Source organism: Diaporthe batatas (genome assembly GCF_019321695.1).
Source record: "Diaporthe batatas strain CRI 302-4 chromosome Unknown Contig00022, whole genome shotgun sequence".
NCBI lineage: Eukaryota > Fungi > Ascomycota > Sordariomycetes > Diaporthales > Diaporthaceae > Diaporthe > Diaporthe batatas.
Window position 1 is genome coordinate 226,628 of NW_025408569.1, and position 20,449 is coordinate 247,076.

General features: G+C 53.1%; 4 protein-coding genes across 4 annotated transcripts; 1 reads left to right on the forward strand and 3 right to left on the reverse strand.

Annotated features, from left to right (window-relative positions):
- Positions 1-2,777: 2,777 nt before the first annotated feature.
- KVR01_012960 (uncharacterized protein) lies at positions 2,778-3,772 on the forward strand (the record flags this gene model as incomplete). Its single annotated transcript, XM_044783442.1, has 3 exons — positions 2,778-2,804; positions 2,883-3,324; positions 3,390-3,772. 3 exons carry the CDS (start codon positions 2,778-2,780, stop codon positions 3,770-3,772), a joined length of 852 nt encoding a protein of 283 aa, XP_044638116.1.
- Positions 3,773-4,776: 1,004 nt separating this feature from the next.
- On the reverse strand, positions 4,777-6,164 carry KVR01_012988 (uncharacterized protein). Its single transcript, XM_044789770.1, has 2 exons — positions 5,779-6,164; positions 4,777-5,711 (listed from the first exon to the last, which is right to left on the reverse strand). The coding sequence occupies exons 1-2, from the start codon at positions 6,061-6,063 to the stop codon at positions 4,854-4,856; spliced, it is 1,143 nt and encodes a 380-aa protein (XP_044638144.1). The 5' UTR covers positions 6,064-6,164; the 3' UTR covers positions 4,777-4,853.
- Positions 6,165-6,400: 236 nt separating this feature from the next.
- KVR01_012965 (uncharacterized protein) lies at positions 6,401-9,788 on the reverse strand. The gene has a single exon (XM_044788581.1). It carries the CDS (start codon positions 9,133-9,135, stop codon positions 6,724-6,726), a length of 2,412 nt encoding a protein of 803 aa, XP_044638121.1. The 5' UTR covers positions 9,136-9,788; the 3' UTR covers positions 6,401-6,723.
- A 5,337-nt stretch (positions 9,789-15,125) lies between these two features.
- On the reverse strand, positions 15,126-16,484 carry KVR01_012952 (uncharacterized protein; the record flags this gene model as incomplete). Its single annotated transcript, XM_044783261.1, has 3 exons — positions 15,126-15,963; positions 16,105-16,353; positions 16,412-16,484. 3 exons carry the CDS (start codon positions 16,482-16,484, stop codon positions 15,362-15,364), a joined length of 924 nt encoding a protein of 307 aa, XP_044638108.1. The 3' UTR covers positions 15,126-15,361.
- Positions 16,485-20,449: the final 3,965 nt, after the last annotated feature.

Below are 20,449 nucleotides of genomic sequence, written 5' to 3' on the forward strand. Positions count from 1 at the left end.
CCAGGTACAGGCTTCTTCCTTCCAACACAATCAGCGAATCAACCACCCAGGCGGAATTAATGGGCGCAGATATTGTTCCCGGCCAACTAAGCCGCTGCTAGTTGTTCTTTCCTTGTCGGATTCACAAAAAAAAGCATTTAAAAACCCGAACACGTTTCTAACGATTGCTCACGAAAACAAGCTCCGGGAATGGAAAAAGTAGGTATAATATAAAAGAATGAAAGAAAAAAATTCAACTCAGAGCGTACTTGGGAATGTGAGCTTGGGGCATCTTTCCTCTTTGAGCTCAGATGCGGATTGCCAAAGGCTTCCTATGCTTGGCATAAGAACCAACAAAGCTCAAGGTATGGCCGAAGTAGCCTAGCGAAGTAGTCTAGCAAATCCAAGCAAGGCTTTCTGCTCGGTTTCTTACTCATTGCGTCGGAAACGGCTATGACAAGTCATCGAGTATTCAATGTTATTAAGCTGCACGTGCTGGTATCATTGATACTTATTGCGGCGACTACAGCTTGTTGTCAATGTGCCAGAACTATCTCAATAGACTGAGCAGCCCTACCAGACCTGCTGCAAGGTTTATTTGGTTTGGACGCACCCGAAGGATTGCACCTGGTTCATTTGCTGTCAATAGCACCCTGTATTGCTTCGAGTCCCATCTCTTTCAACAACACCTAGAGCACAATGGCAGAAGCTTGACACATTTCTGCAAAGGTATCCCGAGATTTTGATCAACTAGTATAGAACAGACTCGGGTTCATGCCCTCGCAAAGAAGAGGATCAGGCCTCATAGCACCCGGCAACGTAACGCGTGGGCCGTTCTGGGGTCGGAGCTACACGTCAAGCTTTTTGTAGCGTTCGTAGACTCAGGCTGTCGAGTTGAGGTCGTGTAGGGCCAAGAGTACACTATGAAACGACTCAAAGTGTGTTGGAAGTTGTCGGCACAGCAGTTCGCAATGTTATGGTGAGGCTGTTTTAAGTCGCTTCAGACTGATCGACTGGGAAGTGATGGCCCGACCGGTCCCTTGGTGCGGCATATCGCAGGCCCAAAATCTGGCAGGGAGAGCATCTTTAGTAAGCGCGCTGTGGCATCCACTGCAAAAGGGGCACTGCATCTTCCCGTCACTCACCTTCTCCAACCCCCCGCGGAACACAAGTAGCCAGACAATTAAGACTAAGAGGATGACCATGATGAGGACTCTGGTGCAGCTTGGTGTCCGCATGTTGCCTGAGTATGAGCACTGCTCCTTCCACCGGGGTATTCTGGTCTCAATTCAAAAGATGCCTCAGAGACTGACGTGGCAGGGAACAGAAGTATGTGGGCTGAAGAAAGATTACAGGAGTGCTAAATCCAAGCAGTGGAAATTGCAGCGCCAGATGATTGCCATTCAATGGGGGAAGGAAGACGTGATGGGAAAGTCACCTGAATGCCATTTAATATGTGGTTTAAGACATTTGTCTCCTATTCGCAGTATCTTGTTCAGGGCGACAGTAACTATCAAGAAGCAAGTTTTGGCCCCTCGCAGCCTGATCTGCCTCTTTGCCAGTATCTTCATTCCCAAACGGATTGGAGTCCGGCTGGTGCTGACGTGTGTAATAACGTGTATTCTGCTTTGCATTCATTTTGCCGGTCGCACATGAGCCTACAGCTGATGCTGTGCCACACCCCAACGCATCTGAGAGACATCTCCTTCTCCTCTTGGCGACCAGCTCCTAATGACGATTCGATCGCTCAGCACAGTTGAATCAGAACTTTACGTCGTGACTCACGGCTCGGGACTACGCGATGTGTCTTGTGCGATCCGAGACGAGGTCTCACACATAAATGATCTTGTCAGCATTGATCGAGGAAAGTTGCTGGTAATCCAGGTCTCCCCTGTACTTTGGAAGTCCCTCACGTCCTCGAACCAAGGGCATCACATTTATAGTTCTGTATAGCCAACATTTTGCAAGTTTGCCATCTGGTGAGGCACTTGACATTATCGAGCACTTGAGGCGAACGATCAAGGTTCATTACCGGCAATCCCAGCACCGACATCCAGGCGGCGAACATTCACAGATCAGAACATATCAATTTATTATCTGACATCATGATTCCGGCAGAGAGAGACGGCCAGCCGGATCCTGAGCCTGTACTCGCCGGACATGTTCCTGCTCACGATCAGGGCCTGCCCGTGCTCGCCCAAGACCTCCAAGTCGGCACAGATCGCAACGACAGGATGCTGGATGGTCGTATAGGCAAGATAGCGATCAGACCTAACCATGAAGGCTTACAAGTCGACGGTTCCAACTCCAGTTCCGGAGGCACGTTCCCAGATGTCCCAGGCTCGGGGAGTGCACCCAAGACGGGGAAGGAATTTACCCCTTCTTCAAGTCCTCCTGGCAAACCCAGATCCAGCAAGAAGCTCATTCTTGTGGCTATCGCTCTCATTCTAGGCATTACTGCAGCAGTTGTAGGTGGTGTCTTGGGATCTAGGGCAGTTGGCGGCAGCTCGAGCTCCTCTCCGAGCACTTCAGGCATTCCAAACACGACAACCCCTGATCCCGACAAACCGTCTCTTATCAAGCAAGGGTCCAGTCTATCTGTGACTGCATGGAGGAAGAGCCAAGGAGGTGTGCAAATCTTGTTGTATTACCAAAGTCCTGACGGCACACTTCGATGGTCGACGTACGACGATCCCCTGAACGCATCCACATACAAGAATTCCAACTGGGCGAAAAGCAGGGAGGTGGGAAGCCCAGAATCAGATAATGCGGCCAATGACACAGGTTTGGCAGCTACAATGGTTCTGTGGGGTGCCAAGTATCAGGTGAGCAGAGTCCATTGTGCTTGACGACACCCAGACTTGTGGGAAGGGATAATCCTGACAACGGCCACATTATGATAGCCCCAGCCAGATCTCTTCTATGTCCGGTCGGGTGCATTCTTGCGCGCAAAGTATAACACGAACAACGGGGGCAGGTACCATCAATATCAGGGCTTCAATGATGCATTCAAGGACGATAGTACGGGTACATCCCTGGCAGGATACTGGCCGTTCTATGCCCACCTCGATACGGACCATGCAGTGGCCATGTGGCACGATAACCCAGCCTCTGACATTGAATACTCTCAGACGGGCAACTGGAGCGGTTGGCTTGTGCCTGACGCCAATTCTATGGCCGGAAGCAAGTTGGCAGTGGTACCAACGGGTACAAACATGACGAGCCTGTCCTGGTGGCGAAATTACGGCCTGTTCTATCAAGCCATCACTGGGGAACTAGCGTTTATACAGCCCCACAAGGGCTATGCCGAAGAAAATAACACATTCATAGATAGCTGGCGCAGTGGTAAGTTCCAGCAAGCCCCTTCGCTTGCATACCGAACTAACGTGCCCGGCTGGGCCCACATGCAGACGCAAGGTTCCCGTTGATCTCCCTCGCGCCCGGCGGCTCCTTCGCGGCCTTCACTACGGCCAGGCCGGAGAGCAGCGAAGGCCTCGTCAACACCTATGTGCTCTACCAAGAGCCCTCGTCACGAATTAGTACGGTTCATCTTGACAACCACTCTCAGTGGGTCACGACACAGCCCGCGGCTCTCAGCATCGCAGACAACGGGACAAGCATCGCGTGCGTGACCATGCCCATGACGCAGAGGGATTCCTATGGGTACGATCTGGACCTCGAAGTGGCTTCGGTCCAAGCCAACAGGTGTTACTTCCAACGAGAGGGAAATGTGATCGAAGTTGCGTTGAATGGCACCGATTGGACCGAGCTGGGCACAGTCCCAATCGATTAACCTACCTTTCGAGCAAGCGGCGGTATCATAGTAAGGCGTGTCGATCGTGGGAAATACGTGGATGATGTGCGGAGAGCCCCCCCCCGGGGGGCTTTGATAAAGTTCCACACAAATTCATAGCAACCAAGGTAGTTGTAAGTCTTTTGTAGCATCAGGCGTGTGTAGATCGGTTCTTAATGGTCAAATATTATACTGGAAATGGGCTTTTTTTGACATTCAAGAACATATTGTATTATAACTATAGTTACCTAGGTATCGACACTGTGTCTTTTTCAAGCGCTATGTATGTCCTCAGGCGTATACGGAGTAGAAGCGAAACCACATACATCGGCGCCATCTACCTTGGAAGGCCCCGTTACGCACCTGTATCGACGGCGGCTACGACGCCGCAGACGACACGATCAGCCTCGCATGTTTCGACTCCGTGGCCGCGAGGAACTTTGCCGCCGAGGTTTATTGCTATCTTTACCCCTGCCTCCGGGTAGGTGTTCCAGCTCGTGGGTCATGGGGGTGCTGCGCGTATTAGAACACATTTACCACTTCAGTAATGACGCCGTGGGCATGCATTTCCGGCGGCCCGGCTGCCCTGGCCTATCTGGGGCCTAAAGACCTCGGGCCTAAAGACCAGGCTGGGTTACATCAGGTAACCGCGGGACCGGCGCCGACCAGCGGGTTTGACCCAGGATGATGTTCTATAATTCTTGTTGTCCCTGGGCTATAATGCCAGTCACGATCACTTCACAATATGTGGGCAAGGAGGGGCTGGGTATAATGGGCTGGCGTAGATCGCCGTACCCTAGGGTAGTCTCAATCGTTGCCTCCAAGCCGTGCGGTCGTCATGGGATCGAGAGAGGATCCGACATAGAAGGAAGCAAGGTAGCCCGAACACGAGTGTCACAATCACTTGAGGTTGATGAGCAATCCCAGATGGGCCAGGGATCTGATAAGTGGTTTCGCTTCTATTCCGTATATGTCCGAGGACATACATTTCGCCTTCATGGGGATCTGATAAAATCGAGGGTATTCATTAAGGAGCAGCCCGTTACGCTAAGGGGTATCATACAATCCAGTAAATCACCAATCACGACCCGGACCCAGCGTCCCGGACCTCCACTATATCATGACAGAGCTTCAGGAACCTCTCCCTGTACTCGTCCGGCGTGGTGGTGATGCTCATCGGGCCATGGTGGTGGATGAGCTTGTTGTACGTGTTGACCAGGAAGGTCATGACCCTGGGCTGGACCTTGTGCTTGGCCCAGAAGAAGTCGAGGATGGCCGCGCGGTAGACATACTTCCCATCCGCGCTTGCCACCCCGGTCCTCCAGGAGGGCGGCTCGGGAGGCACGGCGGGCGGGTCGCGGGGCAGCGCGTCCACCACGTTCTCAGCTGCGGATCCGGACGAGGACGGGCCGTCGCCGATGGCGTTCTCGGCCTGCCGTGCGTTCATGCGCACGAGGAAGAGCGAGTAGTCGACGGCGTTGTAGTGTGCCAGCATGCGGGTGTCCTCCTCCAGGTTGCGCCAGAACTCGTGCGCCTGGTCGGCGGTGAGGATGATCTTGTCGTTGAACTCGTCGGCGAGCTGGTCCTTGGTGGCCTCGCTCGTGAGCCTGCCGTCGGCGATGTCCCGCTCTGGGTAGAAGTAGCTCGTGGGCTTCAGGTCCCAGTTCTCCCACTTGGGGGCGCCGTTCCTTGTTGCCTCGTCCTGGCCGTACATTATATTCTCCATGACGATGTGGTGGTTCGGCGCTGTACCGAGCTGGTGGCCGATGGCCAGGCCGGAGCTGGCCAGGAAGTCGCAGATGCGGATGACGAGGGTCCGGGGGTGGGACCCCATGTAGGCTGCGTACATGTCCAGGAGGTCATTGCGGAAGAAGGTGTGTTCGTGGTGGCGCGGTACAGACTTGACCAGGTATTTCTGGTCAGCTGTTGAGAAGAAGGACTGTAGCACGGAGAAGTCAGTTGAGCCACCCCACAAGGGGGAGACATGATAACGGAGGAGGTCTTACTGAGCCAGAGAAGCCAAGGTCTGCCAGGGGCTTCAGCGCATCTTCTGGCTTGCCACCATCTTCTACACGGAAAGAGGCCAGATATTCCTCGTCGTCAACTTTCCAGTGTTGCTGGCGGAGATTGGCAAAGACCTCGGGGCGGTGCTTGTGGAGAGGCAGCTGGTAGAACGAGAAGATGGTGGAGACGAGGGCCAGGATGTACGCGATGGGCGAACGCGACCTCTTCTTGGCACCGTTGAGGATCGTCCGCACGATCGAACGTGCGATTGCTTCAATTCGGCCCATCTTGTCGGCTTCAAATGTGGATGGCCATCTGGATGATGAGGAGAAGCATGTCTGAAAACACGACCTCGACGGCCGAGGCGACACACAGCGGCTCTTGCTTTGTTGAGAGGTCTGTCCTACCTGCTAATATCGAGACGACCAAGTGACGTCAGGGGACGTCAGGGCCGGAGCAGTTGCCCCGCCAGGCCCAAGCTCCTCGATCTGGGCCGCTGCGTGGCTACTGCAGGTACCTAGGTACTTGCTGCACCTGGCCATTCCGCCGATCCTCAGGCTTGTGGAGCGCCTGGAGAGAGAGGCTCAAAACCTTAACAAGACCTTCGACTCTTCTTCGACCATGATGACAGGTAGGGTAATTTCACAACAGAGGCGCAGATGTCTTTTCTTCTAGTATGATATATTCAGAGTCTAGCAGTCGGTCTACAACATCGTTCCTGAGTTTATTCTCTCGAAGGACGATGTGTCACCTGACGGCACCTTCCTTGACCATTCGTACGCCAGTCTCTCAAGTCCTTCCCGACACCTCAATAAAGACAGCTTTGCCGCTTCTTTCCACACCCCTCGTGTCCGTGGACAACACGCAGCGCACCCAAACACGGAGCCCAGTCAGTAGCCCCCAAGAAACCTCAGCGGCTGTCCCACGAGGGCATCGTCTCCTATCCCCTATGCATCCGACGGCGGGAATACCCCCCTAAGGAAAGCACGTACATCGGGGGACAGATCAGGCCGTGCCTTCTCGGCCCTCGTCTCGTCACTGTACCGCAGCCGGTAGCTATCCTCGAGCCTCAGCAGCTCCCACCAGAGGCCGGACTCGTCGTGCATCCCGGGGCTGCCGGGCGCGTCTGCCGTGGAGTGCATCCACCGGAGGAGTGCGCACCTGGCATACAGACCGAGCTCGTAGGCCTGTATTACAGGTGTGCTGCCGCCTGGAAATCGCTCTTGAAGGTGACTTTGGAGGAGGTCGTTGTCATGATGGTGAGAGAAAGGTGAGGTTGGTGCCTGCGGTTCCCGGTGCCACCGCCCACCGCCGTTGCCGCCGCTGGCAGTCTCGTCATTGTCGTCCTCCTCACTGCTATCTGCCCCAGACACCAGCTCTTTTTCATCTGTGCTGATGTCGAAGAGGTCGAGGCTGCTCTTTGAGAGAGCCTCATGTGGAGCCACCGTCGAGGCTGTCTCGTCTGTCTCCCACCCAGAGATGCCATGCGGCTCCTGGAATATCTGCGCTCGAGCAAGCTCGTAGGCCATGTCGCGTGGAGAAGAAGTCGACTCTCGCCCATCGTCACTAATCAGAGACGGGCAGCCACTATCTCTGGGATCGGGGTTTTCGTTCCCAGGGATTCCCGATGGCGGGCTGTTGAGATTGGAAGGCATCTCTGATTGCTCCTCTGTCACACCTCTTTGGTTGCCGCCGTTTCGGGGCTTTTCTTGAGAGGGAGGATGGCGGACGTCTCGGCTGGCCATGTGGCCATTCGTCTTGAGTCGCTGTACACGTTGATGGAACATCCCATCTTCATGCCCATCCCCGGAGTCCTCGTCCACCGGCTGCTTGGATGAACAAGCTGCGCCTGCTTTTCCTCGGGGCATTACCCGGGGATTACCGGACGGCCGAAGACCTTGTTTTGGTAACAGCGTCTCTGCGGTAGCATCGATGTTCGAGCTGCCCCTCTCACCGCATTTGTCATCATCGGCCCACGCACTGTTGTTGCGTGAGGATCTGGCAACAGCACCCATTGAAGCCATCAGATCTGCCTCCTCAGAACTGAGGCAGTTGATGTTGAAAGGGGATGGCTGCTTTGCGGGCAGCTTGACCAGTCTTGCCTCTCCTGGCTTGGACATCCTGACTGCTTGTGCCCGGCCTAGCACGAAGCCACCTCTAGGTCGTGGGTCTGCTGGGAGACCAGGGACAAAGGGTAGTTTTTGGGAAAGGCGCGGGAGTTCAATGGCACCACTGTCTTGCCGTGGCACGCGGGCGGAAGCTTCTGGTCGTTGTGACAGCATGTTGTCAGCATCGAGCAGCCCCTTCTTGGGGTTCGACTGGTCATCCCCGTGGCCTGTGGCTGCGAGCTTGACCAAGCCATCTCCATGGCCACTCCATTCCCGACGCGGGCTTGTCTCGACACGCATTGCTGCTTGTCCCCGAATCTGGTGTTTTGGGATCGCTGAAACTGACAGCATGTTGTCGAGTCCTGCTGTGGAGGGTTGAATGCCACGAGGCCTCCTCTCCTCTCCCGCATGATCCTGTGCGCTGCTGAGATCTCGCCTCGACGGCAGGAGGGGTGATTCGTAACGCGCACCACTCGAGTGGGCGTTGAGAAACTCCGCCCGTTGTGGCGGCAACTCTGGTGTCTCAGAGTGCTGCACGATGCGAGTGTGCGCAGTCACACCCCCGACTACCCTGACGCTCGCGGTGTCCTCGGAGGCGATGGGGGGTCTGGCCCATGTTCCCTCCGCGCCCGATCTGATTGTAAAGTTGGTTTGATGGCCATACCGCTGGCCTGTGCTGTCGACGTCGTCATCGGATAGGCAGGCCTCCGAGGTGGTTCCCTCCGTCTGTGCGCTGGGCCATCGGCTGCCGCTGTAAATCTTATTCTTGGCAGGCTGGTCCGTCGTGCCTGTGGACAGCGGAAAGCGGCGAGACGCGCGATATTTAGCCCAGTTCCGACTAGCCTGGGCCGAGACAGGTGGCAGTATAGTTTGTCGTTGAGCAGTGTAGGTCTCGTGGTGCTCGACGGTAGTGCAGTTGTCTGATTGCAGATACTGCTTGGAGAGGGCGACCACGGCGGGTCGACGTCGCAGGCGGGATCCGGACTTTGCTGGGTCGTGCTCGGTCGTGTCGGCGGGATCGACTGGACCGGGGGCTTCGAATTGAACAGGTGGCTGTGATTGTTGTGTCATCTTCTGCGGTGTTGTATACTGAGTACTCGGCCTGTCCTCGGGACACTCGCCGGTGCGGCTGGTGGATTGGCTGTTCTCGCACGACAACTTCCACCAGACGGGAGACGCATTTCTTCTGCCTTGGCTGCTAGCCCTCGGTGGGGTGGGAGGTAATGTATAAGAGTGATCGAACGAATCCATGGTGGAAGCCGCGGCGTCCTGAGTATTCTGGTCGCAGGATGCTGTCAGCCGAAAGCAGGTATCACTGCGTTGGATTGGTGTTGTGATGGTCGGCAGTGTTCCTTTTGGAGGTGATGCTTGCGATCGGATGTTGGGTCGGGGAGGGGGCCAGATTGATTCGTTCTACCAGAAATTCATCGGCTTGAGCTGATTTGGAAGTACAGCAGGGCGCGGGATCGCAGTCCTGTTCAAATTGGCAGTTATGTCGTCGGTCGTGTTTACCGTGAAACTCTTGACACCGGAGCAGCACGTTTGTTTCCCGCGGGCCCGATTGAGATGCAAGATGGCCTGAAAATTCGGGCGATGATGTGAAAACGCCACGCCGAAGGCAGTGGAGCACCACCAGGAACGGTTGTTGTACTGAGGAGGAGGGGATGCTGAATGCCGTTTCCGGACAGTCTTGATCGGGAACTTCGCGAGGTGGTGGAGTTGGGGGCTGGCAAGGACGCAGGCTGTGACGGAAGCAGGGCCCAGATAAACAACGTCGAGCTACCGAAGGATGCTATTCACCTGTCTCGTTCAAGGTGTGCTCTAGGGTGAATCGGAGCGCGGGGTGATATGCCATTACCTGTTGACCTGGCTTACATGAGGGTAAAATGCAGCAGCAACGCAAGAGTGAGAGATGCAGAAGACTGTTGCGCAACATGAACACGAATGAATTTCCCTGGGAATCACCCCACCTTTAGCACCTGCAAACGTTCTAATTTGTGCGATTCTGAGGAACTCTGGTCATCTGCTGTTTAGAAGTCTGCCGGCTGGTGCGTCCAGCAGGGCCGGGCAGGTTGCCACTGTCACCACCAGCATGCAAGTGCCAACGCCATTCATGCTAATCACAAGTAGCTTCGTTCTCACCATTCTGAATGACACTAGACCGAACAACATTCCTAGCATGTACAAGTCCAGGACGATGGTACCCGAGTTGTAATCGATAACCTTGGAAGATATCTCGGCGCATCCGCAGTCTTCCAGATGCTCGGAATGAGCCAGGTCACTGACTGGGTTCGCTTCCGCATAAGTTGCGAAGACATATATCGCGCCTCCATACAGTGGTGAGCCTTCAAGACCCAGCGTTCAAGAAAGGGGTTGCTCACAGCGGTGTGAGAAGACTGGGCATGTGGCCTCAGCCTCGTGCCGTACAGACAAGGCTAGGAGGCATCGCTCCCGACGGCGCCATTGACTAGAGTCGTCGACACAAGTAGCCCAAGGGCTAATCTGCGACGGCACGATGGCGAAGCAGTCATGAGACGAGACTACAGTATCGTATTATTTAATTGAGAGCATATGCATAGCCTTGGAGTGCAGAAACGTCTACCCCAGGCGGGTCCGAACAGGTATACCTAAGTTTGCCTAGTACTACCAGTGAATAGATCAGCACTGCAGAGATCTTGATGACTCTTACAGTTAATGGTATTCAGGTAGGTATGCGAAGCTTAAAGTGTATATGTTCCGTCTATGTCTATCCAGCCCAAAAAATACCTAAGTACATGCATCTTCCGTCTTCGGTTAATCCTATGCATACAATATCTGAAAGATCCAACCTCATGAATCCAGGACAGACACAGCATTGATATCTGGCATACGCGGATCAACAGGAAGTGGATAGAGAACATATCGGTGTTGTCGCCCGTCACGTCCGCAAGCTGACCTCCAAAGTGTTCGAGGATTCCAAGGTTGGTGCGGTCCGCGCGCCCGGACTTGTCGGCCCCGTCGAGCTCTCCGCCAAATCCCTCATACGGGAGCTTGTTTTAAACTGTATGTTGTGGATATGGTATGTCTTGATGTGACTTGATGCTTGTTTGCGAGGAATGTGTGTTTGGCCGGGGGTAGGTGTTGCAGGATCCTGAGGGGGACCTCGTAGGGCGACTCGAATGTCACAGAAACGAGCGTCTATGGTGATGGTAGGGAGGAGATACTTGTGCTCAAAAAGGAACAGTCTGTGTATTTCTAGCCACGATCTCACGACTGCTTAGGCCTTGATCGGGCGGTGTTCCGAGTCTTTCCAGTGCGTCGCCGAAAGACGCTTTGTTGAGGATAGTGAGATGTTGTGAGTCCCAAGAGGGCCGAGAGATGCACCCACAGAGGCTGCTGTTCAACGCGGAAGTTGATGCCCACTGGTTGCTGTATGGTTCGGACCACCGAGTCCATCCAGTGATAGAGAGACCTCTCCGAAGGGGTGGGGACTGGCTTGTTCGTTGGGGGCGATCTGCGATCTCGTACAATTATCATTGCAGCGATGCTTGTTTGGTTTGGGAGTTCCGCCCAGAGGCATGCTAGTGTTCGAGCTGGCCCTCTCCCGGATGACGGTCATGTTATCGAGGGCTGCGGCAAGCCAGGTACACTGCCTGATGTTGTCCGCCTCATGCTCGCTGCTCGTGGTATCCACCCTGCCCGCCGCGCGAGGTGATCCGCCCGTTGTCTCCGTATGTTCCTCCGGCCCGGGCGTAACCCGACCATAATGGCCATCTCGTTGGTGAGACGCCCACTCCCGCGCCTGGACTTGCGCTCCTGCCAGGACACATGCATCGTCTGGTCCTTGAGGACCCTCGACAGCTCCGCAATGATTGCGAGATCTGCGGGGAATGTGTCTAGGGGCTGCCAGCGTCGGCCGTGAAGACGTCACGCTGGCTTGAAGCTCATATGGTTCCTCGGATGGAGAGGTAATTCTTAAGATACATCGCCTTTGTCTTGTTGACGACCACCATTTCTTCCTCCAACTTCCCGAGTTCTTCTACAGCAGCAGCACCATTTTGTGTGGCCTGCTTTACATCCTCGGCCAGCTTATTGTTTTCACTGACCAGGTTCTTATAGTTGGTGTATAGCTTCTTGTGGGTGGTGACTAGATTCTTGTGGGTGGTGACTAGATTCTTGTGGGTGGTGCCCTGCTTCTCGTGGTCATTGTCGGGCGAAGTAGCCCCGGCAGGGAATAATGAATCCATCAGTCTTCTCCCATATTGATCAGAATAATTGAGGCTCTTGACGGATGGCGGAAATTTGATAGGGTGTGTGAGGCCCCAATAGGCACATCGCCCGGGGCCATCACGGCCAAGCAGTTGCGGCGGGGTATCTTGTGGGCGTCGCTGGCCAGGTGGGCGTCTCATTGCTCCTTCGTCTGCGGGGCCTGGTCGCATTCAGGACAGTATAACTCGGCGTCCTCTTACTCAACCTCTCTGTCAGCCTTCATGTGTGTCTGATGAATGGCTGGGCTGAAGTGTTCTTGGAAGTATGTGACTTGTCTCTGCCTCGTCATGCGATGCACCTTGCATTCTCCGCTATGTTGCTGATAATCTTCCACAGGCACTGACGGCTTTCAGTCCCCACGGGAAGGACCATTGGTTCAGCCATCTGGCTGTTGTTACTGAGGTGTGGCCGACTGCGAAGCTAACGCGAAACACACAGAGCCATCAAAGTCAAGGCTTGAAGCTCTAGCCAAGAAGTCGAGGGTTCGTATGTTGTGTTACCCACTCATCAGAGCCCAACGCAGCGCATCCTTGTCGCTGCAGATTCCCATCTGGTACAGGGCGCATCCATCGGTCAGTGGCCGCTGTTCGTTCAGCCAGGAGCCCCCAGCACTCATTACGCTGCCTGTCCGTCTCCTTCATCAATCCCTCAACAAGCTTACGTCGCCGCTCATTGTTGTTCTTCCCTTGCTTGCGCTTGGTAGGCACGACCGTGTTCTGGGCGCTGCTCGCCAATGATGCCTGCAAAGGTGGATGTTGTCGTGGAGAAACAATACGACGTGGAAGCGACGTTGTCTCCACATGTTGACCGCATGGGACCAGACGTCCTGACGTCCACGGGTCCGGAGTGAAAGTGCCAGACAGTGTGCCACAGTTGGCGCCACTAGCTGCCAGAACGGAGACGGTAATAGCTTTTCTCTCCGTGGAAAATGTGCCGGCTTCCTGTCTCTTAAAACACTCCGTCATCTGGTGGGCGTCCCGTTGCTCTTCCATTTCCCCAGCCATTATCCGAGTAAGAGGAAGGAGAGACGCTGAGCATCCGGTCGCACTTGTGAGCGTCTTCAGTCAACAGTGTCGCTTCGGGGTCCCTGAATACCTGAGGAGGATCTTCAAGGTCGTAATCAGATGCTCTGGGATGGACTTTCATGCGTGGAGGAAGAGAGGTTGGTGATGTTTGATGACGGTGATTTGACCCGCAGGTCAAATCTAGGTGATCATACATCGTGGCAGTCGACGATGCTCAAGAACAGGTCGTGAGGGGTCGTTCCGGTACGCCATCTGCTTCTTGTGGCCATAGTTCTTCCAGAACTCGAATGCTGCCTCGAGGTGCCCCTCAGCCATGAGGCAGGATATCGCCCGGTGAGTCGGGTGATTGACGTATGAGCTATTTTCAAGTCAGAAAGTGCCATTGATGGAAATTAGAGAACTCACACACGCAGTACCACCGCAAAGAGAGCGAGGGCAATGTCTCTGTCCTTGGTGCACGCGTATTCCTGCCGGACAGTTTGCCAGATCATTGCCAGATCGGCATGGATGTTTCATTGTCGTGACAATGTACCCAAGCTTTTGTAAAGGTATTTCATATATATATTGAGAATAGGAGGACTTGAGACGTAGTTGAAGATTGAGGTGAGGTCGATGGGAGGAGTTGAGATTGACAAAAGAGATGGAGAGCAAAGGCTCCGTCGAATTCAGCCCAGGAGAAACCTTGATTTTTTATAAATGTTGGTGATTCCAGGTGGCGTATTAGAGAACGAGCGAAAGTGTCGCGAAACAGACTGCCGGTTAAAGCAAGCAAGGGAGGGCCCGAGCAGGTACAATCCATGGATTCAATTTGTCATCGCGCGCTTGTATGGCACCCTGCACTAGCACCTGAGGGAAAGGGAAACATGAGCTCGGTATAGCCCAATGAATGGATCATTTCTTTAGTTTGTCGCAACCCTCCTGGTTCTAGGCTTCCGGGCTTGCCGATCTGATGCTTCGGACCCGGTGAAACTTGACCTATTGCTCTCCCATCCCGATACACGCACACTAGTATGCTTGCTACAGAATCTGGAGCAAGGCAGAGAAAATATCCAGAGGTGTAGACAGTCAAGTGCAGAAATGTCTCGATGCGGGCGGGCAAGAGCAAGCCTAACAACAGCAAACTTGACGGATATCCTGTTAGACACGGGAATGCCGATAGGTACCTAGGTAGAGAAAACATTGACACTTTTGAGCAGAATAGAGCAAACGAGTAATCAATTTCCACGTCAACACCAAACCATTAATCTATGAATAATTACATCATAGACTGTCATCGTATGGTCTCCGAGTCCATCAATGCTGGTTCTATTGAGGACCTCAGGAATATGGGCTCAGTTTTGTAGCCATTGATATCACTTCATCTGTGTCTAGGTTTTATCACTTATCCGCATCATGCGTATGAGTGAGTGAGTCATGCTCGACGAAGACCATTTTGCTGCCATGTGGAGCAGAATGATCGCGATGCATCATTTCGGTGTTGCACTTCCGCTCCTGGAGTGTGTACCTCATTGGACGGTTTGAATATGGCTTATGGAAATGTAAATGTTACTCAGGGTGCATCGCTAGGGTCCCTATGTCGAGATGGTCCTAACACCCCCGGGGCCATCTCTAAGTGCTAAAGACTCTGTAGGACTTCAAAACGCTTCGCGTCATAAGGCGGGATTCAGTCGGAAGGTTTTTACTGTCGAAGAGCAGTTGAAAGGTCAAGATGCGAGCCACTGCGGCTTGAATACTGAAATCACCGATCCTTGGAGTTGGGGCACGTACGTGTGCCGGCTTGTCTGTTCAAGATGCCTGGTGTCCTTCACACGGAAAATGCTGGCGCCCTCCCTGTACGTGTCGAGAAGAAGAAAGAATAAAGTCCCTGAGTTCGGACTTTTCTCGGCTCTGTGAATTAGGAAGCTGACGATGGAGAAAGCGCGGAGGGAGAACGAGGGCATCCGACCTGGAAGATACCAACTCCGGCGATGGTCCTTCCCTTGTTCAAGGGGGCCCACCAGAGCGGCCTTGTGCAGATGCAATTTTGAAGATTTAAACCTGTAAAATGCCACTACACCATCCCCCAGTGCTAGCATATTTCAATAATGAGTCTAGATGCTAGTTGATGTAGATCGATCAATGTGGGATGAGCTTTGGGACCGCCGACATAGGGTTTTCCAGTCTGTTTAGTCCGTTCCTCCTAAACAGATTCAATGTCGAACCCCTTAGCTCAACCATGGCCCGAGCTCTTCCTCTGTCCAATCCCATAACCTGGATGCCAACTTCTCATCGAGACAGTACTCGGTGTAAGACTTGCTAGGGATACCAATGGGTTCATACATCTCTCCTGATTTAGCCTCATCCTTGGACATGCCGACCAGCCACACCTGGTTCCAGTGACCCTGGTCATCATCAAGGAACTTGTTCCAATTGCCCAAGTACACGATCATCTTATCCAACCACCCCAAACTTGTCACTAGTCCTGTATTACTTGGTCCTGGATCGGCCACCAGCGTCAAGATCTCGGGGTACCGCCTCGCGAGCTCGCGCCCATACAGCAAGTTGGCTAGCTTGCTCTGGGCATATCGCTGCCATTTACCAAGAACCCAGTATGCCTGAGCGGTCTTGAGATCATCAAAGACTATCCCGCCCTTGGGTGCTAGCACGAGCGCCAGGCTTGAGACAGTGATCACTCGTGCCTCGCCGTGACTCTTAACCGTCTTTTGTAGCAATGGGAGAAGCAGTCTAATCAACAAAGCATGGGCCACGTGGTTGATCCCGAAGTGAAGCTCGTAGCCATCAGTGGTGAGTCCGGGTGGGAGAGCCACTGCAGTTCATGATCAGTCACAGCTCCTATCGATGGTCTTACAGACGATCGCAGTCACAATGGGCCTGACACTACTGTTGAGGAGGGTGTTTTTTGAGGACATGACCATGAACGTGTTTGGCAACAATTTGAACAGCTTACTGATGCCGGCATTTGCCATGAGCATGTCCAGGCGGGATTCCCGGGCTATGATCTTTTCCGCTGTCTCCCTGACGGAGTACAGGTCGGCGTGGTCACAACTTATCCATTCCACCTTTGCGGTTGATCCCGCAGACTTGATTTCCGAAATCACCTGCTGAGCCGCGCCCTGGCCCCGGCCGGTGATGTAGATCTTGGCGGGATTGCGGCTCGCAAGCATCTTTGCCGCCGCAGCTCCGAGGCCCTTTGTGCCTGAGTTGGACATGAGAGGCCGTCGCATCGCTATATTGTTTGGGACCAGCTTGCTTACCACCCGTGATGAGCAAGACTTTCCCGGTTAGCTCGGGCACGTCCCGTTGTAGATCGAAGTCAAGCTTCACCATCTTGGCTGGAGGATTGTTGAAAGTGAGATAAAACCGATGGCAGTGTGATGATGATATGCCTGGTGCTGCTGTTGATTGTTATTCTCGGGTCATTGATTCAAGCGTATAACTATAACAGCGTCGCACGTAGCTTGGATTTGATGAAATGAATCAGGGTGAGGTGAATCTGCCAGCACTGAGACCGGCGCAGATTGGCCTTTAATAACGATAGATCAGTGGCGGGCACCAGTAGGATTTGCTCAAAGCAGCTGTTGGTGAGAAGCTGTGCCACACGTAGTGGGGCTACCCGGGGGTCAGACCTTCGGTTGCCCCCTGAGATAATTCATATCTCAAATTGCATATTTCATTCCGGGGACAGTAAAATCTTCAGATCAGGTTAACCCTGCTTTGTCAAGACTGGGGAGAATTGAGCAATACAAGTTCAGCTTGTCAAAGGCAACTTCATCGTGTCCGGGTAAGCGGGTACCCAGAATACATACCTAGGTAGAGGTAATACACATGTGCACCATCGCTGTACTGATTTCAGTAAGCTTCTGAATCCATGCTGCTTTTCTTAACCCCAAAGTAACCCAGCTGTAGAGTTTCTGAGATATGGCCCAGGTGAGATCTATTGAACCCATGTCTTCAATGTTAGGTATCTTCGGAGTTGAAAAGTTCCGTCATTGGGGACGACAGAGATCCTGCAAGTTAGATCATGCTAGCTCTATGGGCGATACGCGTGCAGTATTCGGTTGTGACCCATCCATCTCTCCTACGGCCATTCCCTGCGATGTTGCGCTAGAGCCAATTTCTGGTACTGTAACGTGCCCTTGTAACTCAAGGGGGCTTTTGGCCCCTGACCCGCCATGCCTGCTGTCCCGGAGGTTCTCCGTATACGAGCCATAGTTTGATACCGTCGCTCTTGCATTCTTCCGCCTCGTCCGCCAAATCCAGAGTGCAGCCATGGCGACCAGTATGATGCCTGATCCGACGCCAACCCCGATACCCGCCGATGCACCAGTTGACAACCCCTGATTTCCCGATGCCCCTTGGCCGCTCGAAGGGGACGCTGTGGAGGCAGACGGTGTTGATGTCGAAATATCTGAGCTTTCGTACATAAGTTGCAATAATGGCGCGTAGCCAGTGAACATCGTTATCGTCGCAACCGATGAGTTCTCAGTCGTGGTATACGGAATTGTGACAGTAGCTACGTCAACGGCTGAAGTACGAGAACATTGTGCTGTGACAATGGTGGATGAGGATATTGATAGTGCGCATTTCTGGTCACCATAACAGAAGTAGCCTCTGGGAAACCACTCTCAACTGGTTAGCTTATCCCCGGCCATGAAAGTGTGACAGACAGAGGGGGATAGACCGAGTGAATCTGGGAAACTGGTTGGCACTGACGAGGGACAGCAACCGATTGCAGTCTGAGAGGACCCGGGATGAAAGTAGAACTGGAAGCCCCCGGTGCTTTCAGATCCGTCAAAGGAGCATGCGGCCACCTTGCCGCTGGGGCAAACAGTTCCAGGGGAATATATGCCCCATGTCGAAAGCGCGCCCGACCGCGAGGCCGCCCCTTCAGTCCGAGGCGGCCAGCAGTCCGGGTTGGCTCCAAATGAGTCATCTGTGCAACGTTGATTGAGCCATGCCTCGCGGTCGTTGGCTGCGAAGCCGGTTGTGCAAGAAGCTGGTTGGGCCCATTCTGTCGTCAGAGGCCCTAGGGTGTTGGTGAAAGAGGGCACGGTGCCAATCATGATGACGATGTGATAGTTTATCGGCTGAGCATACCTGGGTCTACGCACTTCCAGATCTCGCGAGTGTCTAGTGACGGGGAATCAGAGAAAAGCCCATCCTCAAGGGACAGAAGCGAAGGGTGCGAGGATATCTAGGTATTTAGCTGCTTGAGGGTAGAGGTAAGCCACGGGTTGGTAACACTCCCGGGATTATTTTGGGAAAAGCTTGATTTAGCGCATGACTGCTGAACACAGTCAGCAAGACATGCAGCCTCAGTCAAGTGCCGCCCTCTCCCCTGAGACACTGTACGACTACATGCACATTCTTGTTGAAGCTGAAAAATAAGAGACTTATGATTCGTGCCGGAAGGTGCAAAAATCTTCAAAGGTGTGCGTAAGACGAGCTGATCGTAGTTACTTGCCGATCCGCCAGCGAGAGAAGCGCGTCTGCCCGGGGCCCTTGAAGATGACTCCCCCACAGGTTCCTCCGTTTCATTGTATTGAGAGACCGCGTGTATCTTCGGGCTGTATATGTTTGACGAATGAACTAAGTTATAGCACCATTTAAAGAGAACTTCGCGTTGCCTGATCAGTCGTGGTCCTAATTATCGTGTATCTTTTAAAACCATCCACAAACACACCGGCCTATCGTTCAAAATGTAGAGGTAGCGGTTATTGTATCTCACATCAAGTTTACTATGCAGCAATCTTTGCATCGTTCTGGGTGTATATAATGTTTTTCTGTTGAAGAATGACGCTAGACTTGATGGACTCGAGGAGACAAGTGTCCAGATGACTATTTACGCGGTGATCACGACACTGACTCGCCGAGACTCGAGACTTGCCCCAGAAAGCTACTTATGCCAAAATATCTTTCTGGATTGAACAGCGCCCGAGGTACTCTTGCATACAATGGGAGGTCAAAAATACTCTAAACTTTGTCCAACATGCCAGAGGCTTCTCGACTTGGAAGCATAGATCGACAAACAATCAACTGACCCCCTAAGTTCAAACCAGCCAGAAAACATCCGAACCAAGTCGTTGGTAAGAGGTTTCCGTAGCCGTTTTGATGTGTTGAGCACACTAATATAGCCAAATAGTACTAAATACGATTCTGTTTCCCTTGGGGTAGTTCGTAAGTCCAGACGGAGTGGAATTACTGCCAGTACGTCTGACTGCCTGAATAATACCAGTATTTATATCCAGGAACCTCATCTGCGACACTTGCAGCCTTAGTAAACGCTGTTATTGGACTGACTATACTTCCATACAATAAGCCGCAAACCGTGTGAAACAGCCCTGGAGGCGACTTGGTCCTCTAGCTCTCAGCTGCCAATACCTAGGTATGGTTTTGGGTAGTAGAAGGCGCTTCCCTCTCACCTTTCCTTGTACCTCTGGTGCTAGATTCGGCAAATGGTGTTTCTTTTAAGTTCGCTATGTTGTGAATGGAATGAATCCGCAACGGACGTCAGTCATAATCTCCGGCCTACGTCCAGACATGTCTTTCGGAATAAGAAAGACCACCCAGGTAGTGAATGTGCTTGATTGCAAGTTGCCTATTCCGGCGAAACTACGGCAGTGGAATACGGGCAGCTAAAATGAGAAAAGGATTGAAGGCATGTCCCCATTGTCCTTCAAATCCGGATTTGACCACTCTCCACCACTGCCTTTTTCTCTCTATTCGTACTCACGGGAGTGACAAGCAGTTGAAAGGAAGGGCCATCACAGGGTTTGGACAAAGACCGCAGTCACATATCCAACGTAAAGGAAACGTGATTAACACATATTACATTTAATCCGACTGTTTCTGGACAACACTCGTATGCCGGCTATTGCACAACTCGAAATGCACCATGTCCTCTTCAGTCCCAAATAACCCAAATCAGCCCCCCGCCAATCAGCCCTCTTTACTCCCAAATGACCCCAATCAGCCCTCTACACTCCCAAATGCCGCCAATCAGCCCGCATTCCAGATCGCCCCTAACGGCGGCACCGTTCCTCAAGATGCAAACTCTTTTCCATGTGAAATTTTCGACTTTGTCGTAGATTCACAAAAATGGAATGGGATTATCAATCGGGATACCCGAAAAAACGTCCGCGGCATTCTGGGACCACTTAGCATGGTCTGGCCTGGCGCTTGTTATGTATGCGAACAGAGGTCTGGCGGTTGTCCTGGATTGGATTGTGTTAATAGGACTCTTTCCTGGCGCCGGGCGCCGGCACAGGTAGCAAGATTCGAAAGTACGTATT